At 39.7% G+C, this 14,258-nt stretch overlaps 1 protein-coding gene across 5 annotated transcripts in view; it reads right to left on the bottom strand.

Moving 5' to 3' along the window:
• The window catches only part of Ift88 (intraflagellar transport 88), a 91,754-nt gene that overhangs the window by 71,001 nt on the left and 6,495 nt on the right, over nt 1-14,258 (bottom strand). For all 5 annotated transcript variants that reach the window (XM_055616873.1, XM_055616843.1, XM_055616865.1 and 2 more), the window contains 8 exons: nt 13,673-13,735; nt 11,339-11,395; nt 10,243-10,296; nt 9,606-9,669; nt 7,989-8,058; nt 6,102-6,192; nt 2,864-2,968; nt 618-720 (listed from right to left, as the gene is read on the bottom strand). In XM_055616873.1, coding sequence (XP_055472848.1) covers nt 618-720; nt 2,864-2,968; nt 6,102-6,192; nt 7,989-8,058; nt 9,606-9,669; nt 10,243-10,296; nt 11,339-11,395; nt 13,673-13,735 — 607 coding nt within the window. The remainder of the gene's footprint in view (nt 1-617; nt 721-2,863; nt 2,969-6,101; nt 6,193-7,988; nt 8,059-9,605; nt 9,670-10,242; nt 10,297-11,338; nt 11,396-13,672; nt 13,736-14,258) is intronic.

Genomic DNA, 14,258 nt, shown 5'->3' with positions numbered 1-14,258 from the left:
TACATACACACTCACCACACACATTTTAAAAAAGATATGAGACAGCTGTAAATTAGTCAATAATGCCACATAATTTTAATGTTATTAAAGGAAACAATACCTTGATATTACAGCAAAAATTACACAATAAAAATGTACACTCATCTCTTGAGAACACAGTCACATAGGGAGTGTTCCACATGGTTGCCTCCTTCTTCCTATTATGATAATATAATATATAATATATAAATATATAAAATGTTATATATATATTTTATATATATAAAATGTTAGGGTCTCCCTATGTAGCCCTGGCTGTCCTAAAACTCCTTATGTAGACCAGGTGGCCTTGAACTCAAGAGATCCACCTGCCTCTGCCTCCAGTACTGGGATTAAAGGTATGTGCTACCTCACTCAACTTGGAATATATTTTTTGTTTAGCATTAGCCAGTTTATTACATGCCAGCTGCATTTCTTCCTGTACTTACACAGATTTACACACATAGTATCATTAAGCAAGACACCACATCATAAATATAAATTTAAAGAATAGATCATTTTATTATAAAAAAAACCCTATAAAGTAAGGAACTGTAATTAATACAAAAGAACTACATACCTATATTATTTATACCTACCTGCATTGCTAAACATCTTATTTTTCACTATGACTTGATATGTGTTTAGTGCTTCTGCATACATTTCATTAGCTGAATACTGACTGGCCAAGTTGAAAAGAACCTAGGAAAGAAACATTATAGAAAGCCATTCTAGGCCCACTCACTTGCAGTCATTCTAGAGTTTAAAACACTTGCTGGGTGGTGGTGGTACATGCCTTTGATCCTCATACTCAGGAGGCAGAGGCAGGTGGATCTCTGTGAGTTCAAGGCCATCCTGGTCTACAAAGGGAGTTCCTGGACAGCCATGGCTATACAGAACACCTTGTCTCAAAAAAACAAAAACAAATAACAACAATAAAAACCCAGTAACAACAAACCCTACTTGAACACATCTACTGTCTCAAAACACCCACCCAATCATGTAGAATTTCCTTGCATTACAAGTAAATAGGGCACAAATGATGGAGGGTTGTCCTCTAAACTTCACTTACTGTTCTACGTATTTTTATTTTAATTTGGGTAGTATTTGCCATTCAGTAATCTTGGGAAGGCCCACAAACAATAAATGTGCATTGTTAGTGCTACTGGTAGAAAAAAGAGATAATCAAGAAAAGGACTAGTTAGTTCTCCTTATAAATAGAAATGAACTATCATGTAGAAATAGCCTAAGCCCTGAAGTGAATCAAAGAAGAACTTGTATAACAAGATCTTTTTCTGAGACAGGATCTCACTCTATAGCCCAGGCTGGCCTCCAGCTCACAGAGATCCGCCTCTTCGGTCTCATGAGTTCTGGGATTAAAGGTGTGCACCTATATCTAGTATTTTTTTTTTAACATTTTAGATGCTTCCTTTTTCATTTATGTATAAGGCTCAGCTCAGCCCACTGAAAATGCACTCTTTTAAACAGCGACATAAATATCAAGGAAGAAACTTTTCAGCATTAAACACATTTTGTAGAAATTAAAGGCATTGATTTTTCCCACTGTCTTCCCAAATTCATTGACTTAAAAATCTATACTAGCATCTCATTAAGACAAGCCTGAGTATAGCATAAATATTAACAATAAAGGGATAAGAACATGAGCTTGCAATTATTTACTAAGACACCTGGGGGCTGGAAGTGCAGTTCATGATGAGGGGCTTACGTGGCATGCATGAGGCCCTAGGTTCAATTCCTGTCACAGAGATAAGAACAATGAACTGAATAACCAATTAAGCCAAAGACAAGAATGTCTCACAAACTAAATATATTAGCATAATCCCAAAGAAATAATCAAATTTAAAAAATAAAACTAGGCAAACCCAGAAAGACCAGGAGAAGCAAAGGAAAGAAGGGGCTAGCCATTGGATAAAAAATTACAGTTATAGTAAGAAGTTATGGTGTAGCTGAGCATGACTGCACAAGCCTATAATCCCAGCATGTAGGAGGCTGGGGCAGAAGGATGATAAACTCGAGGCCAGCCTGGGCTATGTAGTAAGAACATGTCTCAACAAAAGAAAGTTGCAGGGTGTTATTTTGCACTAACAGAACCAGAAATAATGACAATATACTATGTATTTTTAAAGGCTAGAAGGAAAGGAATGTGCCTGCCTTTACAATAAGGAAATGACCAATGTTTGAGGAGACAGATACACTAAATCAGACATAAGCATTAGACAATGCATACATTTGTCAAAATATCACATGGTACTTGGTGCTGTTTTACACAAGGGTGGCCCTTACATATTTGAATGCTTGGTCCGAAATTAGTGGAACTGTCTAGGAAGGATTAGGAAGTGTGGCTCCATTGAAGAAGTGTGTCACTGGGGGTGTGTTTGAAGGTTAAAAAGCTCACATCCTTCACGGTCAGCTTTCTCTCTCTGCTTTGTAGATGTTATCTCAACACGTAAATTCTCAGCTCCTTCTCCAGCTCCATGCCTGGTGGCCTGCTGCTACACTCGCCATCATGATGGGCACAGACTCGCCCTCTGAACTGTGAGCCCAAAGTAAATGCTTTCTTATGTAAACTGCCTTAGTCACAGTGGTTTGCCACAGCAATAGAAAAGTTACTAAGACAGTATCTGTAAGTCTGTACAAATTTCTTGTAGCATTTCTTGAATGCTACAAGAGAGCTAGGGATGTGTGTGACAGGGCACATGACTAGGATGTTCAATACCCTGGCTTTGATCCTTTTAACACTGGAGAAAGAAACCAAAAGCAAAACGAGCAGAAATACAGAGATCCTGGTGAGCATGCTGTACTCGGCAGGCGCGCCGACACTTACAGAGTATGTTAGATCCAAGTTGATATTTTCTGGAGTTGTGACTTGCTCTCGTTGTCTCACCAGCACTCTCTCTTTTCTTCCCGCATCTTTTGCCTTTTCTAAGGCCTGAAATAAGACATATACTTGGTAAGACAGGTCTGTACATTCACCGATATTTATGCATCTCTGTGATGCACGACTGAATTCATCCTCTACATCAGACTCCCCTGAATGCCCCTCTGCAGCCTCATATAAAATTCCCCAGAATCTTGTTAGGCTGGAGCTCTGTGTCATAGAGCTCTGCATCTATGTGGCCTTGCTGGGAAAGGATCTATCACGTCAACCCTGTACCACACACTCTCTGCCTCCTTTTAGACTTGATTATGCCAATGTAACTCTTCTTCCCTCCCAATTCCTGAATGTTTGGGTACTTTATTTAATCTTAAAAGGTAAGGATTTGGATAGATTTTGTTTCTTTAGGGCTGCTCAAAATTCAACATGCTAAGAGATAACTATGGCTTACTATTACAAGAAATGTTTAACTTGGATCTTAGCATACTCACAATGCTATGGACCTTTTATTGATTTCCACAAAGAAGTATAATAAGAGACTTATCTTTTAAGTCATGGAAAGGTATACTTGCATGGTCTGAGAACCAAAGTAATGTGACAAACCAAGGTAAAAGAAAAGATTTAGCAGCCAGGTGTGGTGGTGTGACATTTAATCCCAGCATTACGGAGGCAGGGTAGGCAGATCTCTGTGAGTTTGAGGCCAGCCTGCTCTATATACTGAGTTCCAGAACAGCCAAGGCCAGGTAGAGAAATCCTGTCTCAAAAAACAAAACCAAAAGAAGAGAAAGAAGTAGAAGTAGTAGTAGTAGCAGAAGAAGAAAAGAAGGAGGAGGTGGAGGCAGCAAGTGAGCAAAAGGCCAGGAAAATCACAAGTTCAAGGCCAACCTAGGCAACAAAGACTATCTCAAAATAAAAAAAGTAAAGAATGCTATGAATATAGCTCCATGGTAAGAGGGCTTACCTAGTATGCACAAGGCCAAGAAAATAAGGGGAGAGAGGGAAGGAAGGAGGGAAATTTTTATGTTAAAATGTGGTGGAATAATATTCTGAAAATATCTCTTACAGGCTAAGAGACTGGAGCTTTTGCTGGACCTCACAGCCAGAGTTAATGATGGCCCTTGGAATCATTTAGGACTGAAGACGGACACCCTACTGTGTACTCAGACTTTGCTGAAGAACCTGCCTTGGGTTCAGTGGCTCAGACCCTTTTGGAGTCGAATGACCCAGGCTCACCTAAGACTGCTGCAAAACATAGATATTTACATTATGATTTACAACAGTAGCAAAATTAGTTATAAAGTAGCAATGAAATTAATTTTATGGCTGGGATCCCCACAACACAAGGAAGTGTATTAAAGGGTCACAGCATTAGGTAGGCTGAGAACCACGGCTTTAAATGAAAAACGTAAGAATCAATGTAACAACCTTACTTGCCTCAGAGGTCTCTTTTGGAACCTAAGCTAACACATCTGCAATCTTAAATTATGTTCTCTTCCATGCCCTTACCCAGATAATGCCCGTGTATCATTTGCTGAAACTAGCAAACACAGATGCTGAAAGCAACTTCCTAAAATCTACCATAAAGATTGAAAGCAGCCATTTATGGATACTGGCTGATCAACAGTGGTGTTTGTCGTACCATTTGCTGTCAGGAAAAGTTGGGATCAGTCAGAACCAGTGACTTAATCCTTTGTAAAACTGTTAAAAGATTTCTGTAAAGTATCCCATTCCTTCTCCATGTGATGCTTTCTTGCTGTTTAATAAATACAGAGTGAAGCCCTTCGTTAAGGACAGACACACAGACATACACATGAGGACAGACAGGAATTCAGATACAGGCACAGATTCAGACTCATGCAACAGATAGAAGACACAGGAAGTATGAAGCAAAGAATTCAAATCTAGATTTACTCTTGGTTAAATGACTCTAAGGCAGTGGTTCCCAATTTTCCAAATGCTGCGACCCTTTAATCCAGTTCCTCATGTTGTGAGACCCCAACCATTGAAGTGTTTTTTGTTGCTACGTCATAATTGTAATTTTGCTACTGTTATGAATCATAATGTAAATATCTGTGCAACCCCTGTGAAAGGGTCTTGATGCACAGGTTGAGAACCAACTGTTTTTATTTATGTCTTAATGCATTATTTGTTAACTTGGGAGTTAATTGCTAATGTGTTTGATCTGCATATTAAAAAGCAGAGTTGGATTCCTGAAAAGCAAGCCAAGACTTTGTGGTTTACTCACAAAAACAGGCTGGCAAGGTTTCAATGAGAAAACAGAACTTAGGAAGCTGGGCATAGTAGTATATGCCTACCCCCACGCCTAGCACTCAGAAGGTAAAACTGTATAAATAGGAGGATCATAAGGTCCAGGCCACTCTTGGCTATAGTGAAATCCTGTCGCATTAAAAATGGAAAATAGTACTCTTCAGTACACAATGTGATTCATGAGTCATGGTAGCTAAGTTTTGGAAGTACTACATAACATTAAAAAGACCAATGTTGGAGCTGGGCGGTGGTGGTGCATGCCTTTAATCCCAGCACTTGGGAGGCAGAGGCAGGCAGGTCTCTGTGAGTTTGAGGCCAGCCTGGTCTACATAGTGAGTTGCAGGGCAGCCAGCAGCCAGGGCTATCATACAGAGAAACCCTGTCTCTAAAAAAGCCCCTTGCCAAAAATGAATGAATGAATGAATAAATAAGAAAGAAAGAAAGAAAGAAAGAAAGAAAGAAAGAAAGAAAGAAAGAAAGAAAGAAAGAAAGAAAAAGAAAAAAAAGTTGTGGCTGGAAAGACGGCTCCGGGTTAAGAGCACTTGCTGCTCTTGAAGAAGACTAGAGTTTGGTTCCTAGTAACCACATGGCAGCTCACACAGTCTGTAACTCCTCTTCCAGGGGATCCAACACAGCGTGCTTTTCTGGCCTCCATAGGCACTGCACACATGTGATATATAGGCAAAATGTTCATGCACATAAAGAATAAATAAATCTTTAAAAAAATGTCAAAATTAAAGAGTCATCCAATTGTGGTGTCATGATTTGTAATGCAAAATTCTCGAAATGAATGCTTTCGTCAAACCCTGAGGCCAGTCAGCAGCAAAAGGAAAAATGCACGTGAATGTACGTACTTAAAAGTAGATACAGACATCTACACAGATCGCGGAATCTCAGTCCTCCTCATGTACCAGCTTACCAGTTTTAAGTCTCCACAACTGTTGGCAATACAGCTTTCTTCTACTAATTCATTTACTTTCTTTTCCAACTGTCTAATCTTTTCTTCTGGACTGTTGAAAAAAAGAACCAATTAAATCATTCAACCACTAAAATCTATAGCACAAGTTGCTTTTTAACATCACCAACTAAATGCTATTAAGCTTTTAAAATAGATTTCAAATAAGGATATACATAGAATTTCAAAAGACACCCATACTGTTGTACTTAATAATTACATTAGAGAATTATTCATAATAAATAAACATTAAAATAAAATGAACATTTACTTAGTGCCGGTGTAATAATCACACACTGAAGTAAATGTGACGCCCTAACAACTTCAATTACTGAAAAATAATTAAAATTAGAAAGATCACAAAGCTAGTAAGTCAGCGAGGAAGGAAAGCATGTGAGTTTGTGATAGAAAGCTACCAAGATCTTTGCTTTGTTGAAAGGGACTGAAATCTTGGAACTTTTATCTGCTAAACCTTTCAATAACGTAGTTATTCTGAACTCTCACCTCTCTCTAAGCATCATACTGATAAGCAGGCTCTTGGGAAAAGCCAAAAGGAGGGGTTCCTTGTTAGTCGAAAGGTAACTTGAATAATATATATAACAGCCCCGAGTACTGTGCTTCAGACCTACAGTTTTAAACCTACGTGGAGGGCTCGGAACACAGTAGAGTAGAAGAGTGCTTGCTGGCGTACCCCAGGCTCGGGGTTGGGCCTTCAGCACCACAAAGCCAACCAACCAATCAACCAAACACACACACACCTGGAACTTGACAAGCTGAGTTTGAATCTCAGCCCTGCCCTTTGCCAGGCTCCGCAAGTGAAGTGCTGGGCTTCCATTCTTCTCTCAACTGGTGATAGTAATAGCTTCACTTTCATGTGTGAAACTCACAGAAAACTCAGTAACTTGCCAGCTGCTCTCCATATATATAATGTGTCTATCAAGGCCATAGGCAGCAGTGAATGCACACAGCTGTGAACCCTGGAGCTTTTAGGATTCTGTCTAGACGACTATAAAGAGTTCTGTATAAATGAACTGTTCAGTTGAGGATGAGGCTGTAGCTCAGTGAGAAAGCAAACGACTTCAGCCCTCCCCGCACACACACATAAAATTAAACTGCTCAATAAATACTGACAAACTTGAGGGACACCACAAGAAGTCCCACAGAATCGACTAAGCAAGGCTCATAGAGACTGGACTGGTAGTCAGGGAGCCTGTGCAGGTCTGTCCTAGGCCCTCTGCTATGTTACGGTTGTGTAACTTGGTGTTCTTGTGTGACTCCTAACAGTGGGAGCAGGGACTGTCACTGACTCTTTAGCCTGCTCTTGGAACCCTCTCTTCCTACTGTGCTGCCTCATCCAGCCTTGATATGAGGGTTTGTGCCTGGTTGTCCTGTAACTCGTTACGCTGTGTTCAGTTGATAACCCTGGGAGGCCTGCTCTTTTCTGAAGGGAATTGGAGGGAGAGTAGACCTGGGGAAGGCGGGTTGTGAGGTAGGGGCTGGGAGGAGAGGAGGACGGGAAAACTGTGGTGGGGATGTAATACACGAGAGAAGAATGAATAAAAAACAAAAAATAAGATGGCAAACTACCCTTTCAAAATAACACAGCATTTATAATCCTGTTAGGCCTTCAAAGGAATCACTACTCATGAAAGTTAGAACACAACTTCAGTCAATTAACAGTCCAATGAAACTGCACAACCTCACATGACTATCCTAGATTTTTATTTCTTCACTAAGTCCAAGAATTGAGGATGAAGTTTTATCAGTGTACTGCTACACAGCTAAAATTATGTATCTTGGAAAAAACCATGTAGCAGCAGCAACAACACAGCAGCATAAAGCCTTGCATACCTGTCTTCGTTTTTGGCTTCCAAAGGAGGAGCAGGGCCCCTGGACTGGCCGAGGGGGTCAAATGCAGAGCCTGAGACACAATTCAAAAGTTTAAGTTTATGATCCAGCAAAGTTGAAGAGAAAGTTACCATTTATTAAATGGTGTTAAAGTTACCATTTATTAAATAGTGTAAGATCAATAGGTAAGACCTATACCTGTTTATTAAATGGCAGAAGTTCAATAGGTAAAACATTACACTTACATTACACATTACATACAGGCAGAGACTATATACATAATAAATAAATCTTTTCCCTATCATGCCTTGATTTTGTTTTTTAATTTATTTTTTTTATAATTTATTAATTTTATATCCTGATTGTGGCCCCTCCCTTGTCTCCTCCAGGTCCAAATAAATAAATCTTAAACAAACAAAGAAAAAATTTATTCCTTTGGTATTCACTTTCTTCCTTCAGAGATCTGTATTTCTACTGTGAACTCTAAGTTATCAAACATGTAAGGGATAACCTAGGATTGAGTTTATAATCCTTTCTTTCTTTCTTTCTTTCTTTCTTTCTTTCTTTCTTTCTTCCTTCCTTCCTTCCTTCCTTCCTTCCTTCCTTCCTTCCTTCCTTTCTTTTTCCTTATAAATAGGCTGGTTTAAATCAAAGTGAAACAGAATTGAAAGTACAACAGAAACAGCAGGCTGTGGCAGGATTCCAGACTGGGTCTACTTTAAATTCACAGCTGAGGTAGAACTGCTGAACAGTAGGGACAATGAGCCATTGTACTATTTATTTTATTACAAGAGTTTATTACAATGTACAATAGGCTCCAGGATAATACTTCATTCTAGCTGTAGGTGGCAAGATGTTATGGCAGGGAATCCAGATGTTTAAAGAGAAATGGAAGGGGTCACCATCATCTCAGATATGAGGAACAGCTTAATTTTGCCAGATTTCTTAATTCCACTTGTGGCCAGGGACCCTTCTCTGTGGCCTTGGCTTTTAGCTACTCAAGTTTCTTCTGCTCCTCTTTCTGCTTCTGTTTGAAAGCCTTATCTCCCTCATCCATCTCCTTGGCCTGCTTCTTGGGCTGTTTCAGGGGCTTCTTTCTCAGTGGCCCAACATGGCACCTACAGCCCCTTCACCAGACCCTTATAATTTTTCTTATTGGTATAATAAACATTAACTCTTGTTGGATTTATTTTTAATTATTTAACTTACATATTCAAAGAATATTTTCACCTTTCATTTTTAGGATCAAATTTTAACTTATACAAAATTATATTTTAGGGTAGAGTTCAACACATTTTGACAAATTACACACTGGCGTTAACTATCACCCCAAATGAGCTACAGCACAATTTCACCAGCCCTTTCCTCTTAGTCATCTATTTGAGCAGGCCGTCCATATGTTCCATGCTAGAGAACATGTATTCCGCATGGCACACCTTCCTTAGCCTCCCAGGTGCTGGGGTTACGTGTGTGAACCACCACAGCCAGCTTACCCCTTTCCTATCTCAATGGCGCCTAAAACCATGGCGCGCCTTATAACAATTGCATGTTTGATTTTATTTGAAATTGAAATGCTAAGCATATGCAACACTGGGGTTGAGTGCTGGGTAGTGAACCAACCTCGCAGAGCTGCCTTGGAAAAGCCAGCTGCTCTCACTGCTGTCATGGGCCGAGCAACTCCATCCTTCAAAAACAAGAACCATTTAAAATATATCTGTGAATAAGGACTATTCGCACTGACAAGCGCACACATAGCACACATCCTCTTTTAGCTCTGATTTAATAGCCATCTCCTCAGGCGTTACCTCTGCAGCTCATGCAACAACCCTGTCTCTTTCTCTCTCCCTTTAAATGCCACACTCAACTGTTCTTCTCTTGGCTTGAAAATAACAAACTAATCAGCTTTTATGTCAGCCACTCCTGTACTTCTGGCTGGTCTCCCACACGGCAAAGAGAATACATAGGGACTGCTGAAGATGGCAGCACAGGAGAACGAGATACAGCTACTCCAGAAGAGCAAAGCATTGGTCTACATCAACTTCAACAGGGTCTCACTTGATACTGGAGCATGCAAATCCAAAGAAAGCATACTTCTGAAGATTCAGAATAACACAAATCTTAACCCACACCGTAAAGGTGTTACCATGTAAGTCACATCCTTGTTAGAACTGTTAAAATACAAGAAGAGAAAAAAATCTTTGGTAATAAACTCTAAATCACAAGAAAGGCACAAAATAAGCCACACAAGCAGGCATACCTGAATAGTCCCTGTCATTGGTCTTCCCATTGATGACGTCAGGGATGTCTTGGACTAATTAGCAGAAAAGAAAGTTAAACAGATTCCTAAAAAAGCTGCCTGAAACTTTACAAATCAAATTGTAGGCATTTCTCTTAATTTTTTCATCACCATATCTATCCATAAGCACAATCAACATTTTTCCATTAGTCACCTCATAGTGCGGGATCAATTTACAAAACTCTTAAACAAGGTGAGTGGTAAGCAACTAACTACCTGCTTATAAATAAAGTTTTACTGGACTACAACAAAGCCCTATCCATTTACACACTGCTTGTGGCTGCTTTTGTATTCCAAGCACCATTGCATGGATAGTTGTGACAAAGACCATTTGATCTGCAAAACTGGAAATATCTGTCCCCTCACCTCCTCTGACTCTGAAGCAAGACCAAACGCAAATCCTCCTTAGGCCTCATGCAGAAGGCTGTAAAGGAGTGCTGTGAAGGCAAGAGATCTGGGCCTCTGAGCTGGGAAACCATTTTGTTGACCTTAGAGTACATGATTATAAAGACTTTTAAATGTTACTCTGCTTTAGTCTTTCATTTTTCTAACACTTTTTTCTTATTTTATGTAAGCCAAAACATATTTAGGTAAGTTAAGATCAAAAGGATTATTAAAGGGATTTAGAGACTATTTTCTCCAAAGGGTCAATAAGATAAAACCCATATATACATCCCTGAAGAATTTTCTTAAATTTCATCTTTTCATTTATTGATGGGTTAAGTTCTTATAAACACTATTATGCTTATATAACATCTAACTTCATATAGAACTCATGAAGGGAATAAAACAGAGTTGGTTATGTTGTATAGGAAACAGAAACCAATCAGCAAACAAGAAGATCTACAAACAGAAAAGGGTAATAAAATATAGTTGTGCATAAATCAAACTCACTAAAACACCCAAAGCTATTACTCAAATTAGACTTTTTAATATGTATAGCTGTACAGGTAGGTCATGAATTGGCACAGATTATTTAGAACTGCCTTGTATGAACTTACATTTAAGAAGCCTCTTAGTATTTTCTAAATACTTTTAGAAGCCTAAAAGAACCTACCCCATATCCTGTAGCTATGGGCCTGCTGACCGCTGTGTTTGGTATTTTAGCAGTTACCTTGGGGAGGAAAACAAGCATTGTTAGCAGGACTCAGATCAGGCTACATACTCGAAAATGCAAAGAGACTCATGACAAAAGTATGTCGTATTTTTTGGTCCTCCCCAGGGGAGAGCACACTAACTGGTTGTCCAATGCCAATGCCAATGCCAATGCTAAATGCCAATGCCAAATGCCCATACACGCAAATTGCATTGTACAGACTGAGCAGGTTATATTTAGGAATATACACATATATACATATATGCATGCAGTAACAATTAATGAAAAAAAGGGCCCATGAATTTGAAGGAGAGTAGAGAGGAACATATGGGAGAATTTGGAGGGAAGAGAAGAGAGGAATGTAATAATAATCGGGAGAGAGAAGGAAAAGAAACATGTCATACTTAGAATGATTGCTTAAATATGAGGGTGTTCAGGTATTGAAAGTGCTGAGAAGGAGACTCAGTTTGAAATTCCTCTTAAAGGAAAGGGACTTTGGAATGGCATGAGGTCCTGATAAGCAAGCCCAGGTTCCATGCTTGCATCCACCACTCATTCAGTGCCCACTGCAGACCAGCCACAGACCCCAACAACAGACCCAGGCTTTGGCGTCTATAAAAAAAAAATTCTCCCTCAACTATGTTTAACATCTTTGAAATCAAATTTCTTTAACTTTTAAGTAAAAAGGATATTGCATACAAAGGTTACAAAACCATGTCATACAACTGGCACTAGACTCAAAAGGGACCACGTGAAAATGTCCCCAGCACTTTGGCTGTTGAACATAATTGAGTATCATTCAAAAAGGAATTCTGCTTCTTGCTATCCTCCCCCTGAGAACAACTAAGAAAGCCAAGACAAAATGTTTGTTTAAAAAAACAAGTTTGGGTTGGCGAGATGGCTCAGTGTGTAAAAGCACTTGTCAGGTAAAACAAGAGCACTGAGTTCAATCCCTGGAACCATGGAGAGGTAGAAGAGAAAGTCTCCAACCAACTGCTGTGTGCACACCATGCCCGTGCATGCTAACACACACACACACACACACACACACACACACACACACACACACACCCCACATGCTGTTTGAATGCATCAAAGAACTACTAAAGTCAGACATAAAATCTTAAGACAGGAAGAAAAAAAGAACTGAGTCAGTTCTTCACCCTCAAGGCTTCTTTCCACAGGCATGGCTGAGACGCTGAGCAAAGCTCTCACATTCAAACTCAGGTAGTAAGTGTGGAATGAGAGGGCCTGCCAGGGAGACAGCCTGGTAATACTGCAGGCTTCAGTATCTACTGCCATCTCAAAAGGCTACACACTAGGGTCAGAAAATCAGAGAGCAATCAAATGGAAAGCTATCCGGAAAGCATACATGCAGCAGAAATACTAGACAAGCATGGTCACATTCAGTGAGCCAAGCAGAAGCCCAGCAGTTTTAGCAGAAAGCTGAGAAACAATAAATACGGAATGAGCCAACATGGTGCTGCACACCTGTGACCCTGGCTGACACAGGAACAAGTTCAAAGCCAGTCTGGCCTACATGGTGATACTCCATCTCCAAAACAAAATAAAACCAAAAAACAGGAATAGGTGGCAATTATAGTTCTGAAACAATGCAAAAATCTGCTATTGTTAGGAACTAGTAAAACTGGTTTACGTGAGCACTCATAAACTGAAATAGACCACTCAAGAAGGAAAGGACAGCCTTTCCAACATTCAAAAGTTGATACTTTATCTTATAACACACCCATAAAATTAATTCAAAACAGATTCAAGACCAAAACTACAAACCTCCTGGGAGAAAATAATAGAAGAAAAGCTCACAGCCTTAGTCTTCACAGTGATTTCTAGGACATGACACCAAAAGCATAGGCAACAAGACAGACAAACAGGACTGCATTGAGCCAAAAACTTTTGAGTACTGGAGAATATAATTAACAGCAACAAAAATAGTCCACAGAAATGGAGCAAAATCTTGGCAAATCATGGATCTACACAGAGGACAACACAGAGAATCTAAAGATGAACCTCAAGAACATTTACTAAGTAAAATGTGCCAGCATGCAAAAGCAAGCACTGCATGAGTCCACTGTGTGAAGTGTCCAGTAGCAAAGTCTTAGAAACAGAATGTGAATGGTAGTCCCTGGAGTGCTAGGGGAGCCACAGGAGGAGACCCCCCTGAGACCCCCACAACAACATAAACGTACTCAGCTTTACTGGGCTGTGCACCTACACATAACTATGATGGTAAATTTTGTAACATGTTATCTACAATTTTACTTTTAATTTGCTTACTGGAGGTCTTCTGCCATGGCTGGTTCTCACTGCTTGCTGAAAACCTGTGTCATTCTCCAACTCCTAAAGTAAAAAGGCAAATTTAACATTCACAATAAGTGTGACAAAATTTAAACTCTTCTGGTTCATATTCAAGACTCTCTATAATTCATCTTACCCCAAACAGAACAGACTCAAATAAAATATCCCAAAGAGACTCCTGTTTTCAAATTCTACACTCCAAATGCCCAATTTCAATGCTTCTACTTCTCTGGAATCTTGGGAAACATTTTTTTTTGCAAAAAGATCTTCCAAAGTAGACTAATCATGCTGGTGTGTACCTTTGACTTCACACTTCCCAGGAAGGTCTTCAGTTTTATGGACGAGAACTGTGTACTTAATATCATTTAAAATCACCAAACCCCCTAAAAGAGGGTGGTGCCATCACCTGGCTAAATGTCAAATATTCAAGGACATGACTGTTCCTCCTTTCTCCCTCATGGCTGGTGGAGATTCCAATCTTTCCCTTCCTCTCCCCCTGCCCTTCCCTCTCTTCACCCTTCCTCTGGTATTTCAGGGTCACACTACTCTATCTAAAAAGCTGCAG

The sequence above is a fragment of the Psammomys obesus genome, unplaced genomic scaffold, assembly GCF_907164565.1.
Source record: "Psammomys obesus unplaced genomic scaffold, mPsaObe1.curated_primary_1811, whole genome shotgun sequence".
Taxonomy (NCBI): Eukaryota; Metazoa; Chordata; class Mammalia; order Rodentia; family Muridae; genus Psammomys; species Psammomys obesus.
The sequence above is the reverse complement of the archived record's forward strand: the minus strand, read 5'-3'. Positions and strand labels throughout refer to the sequence as shown.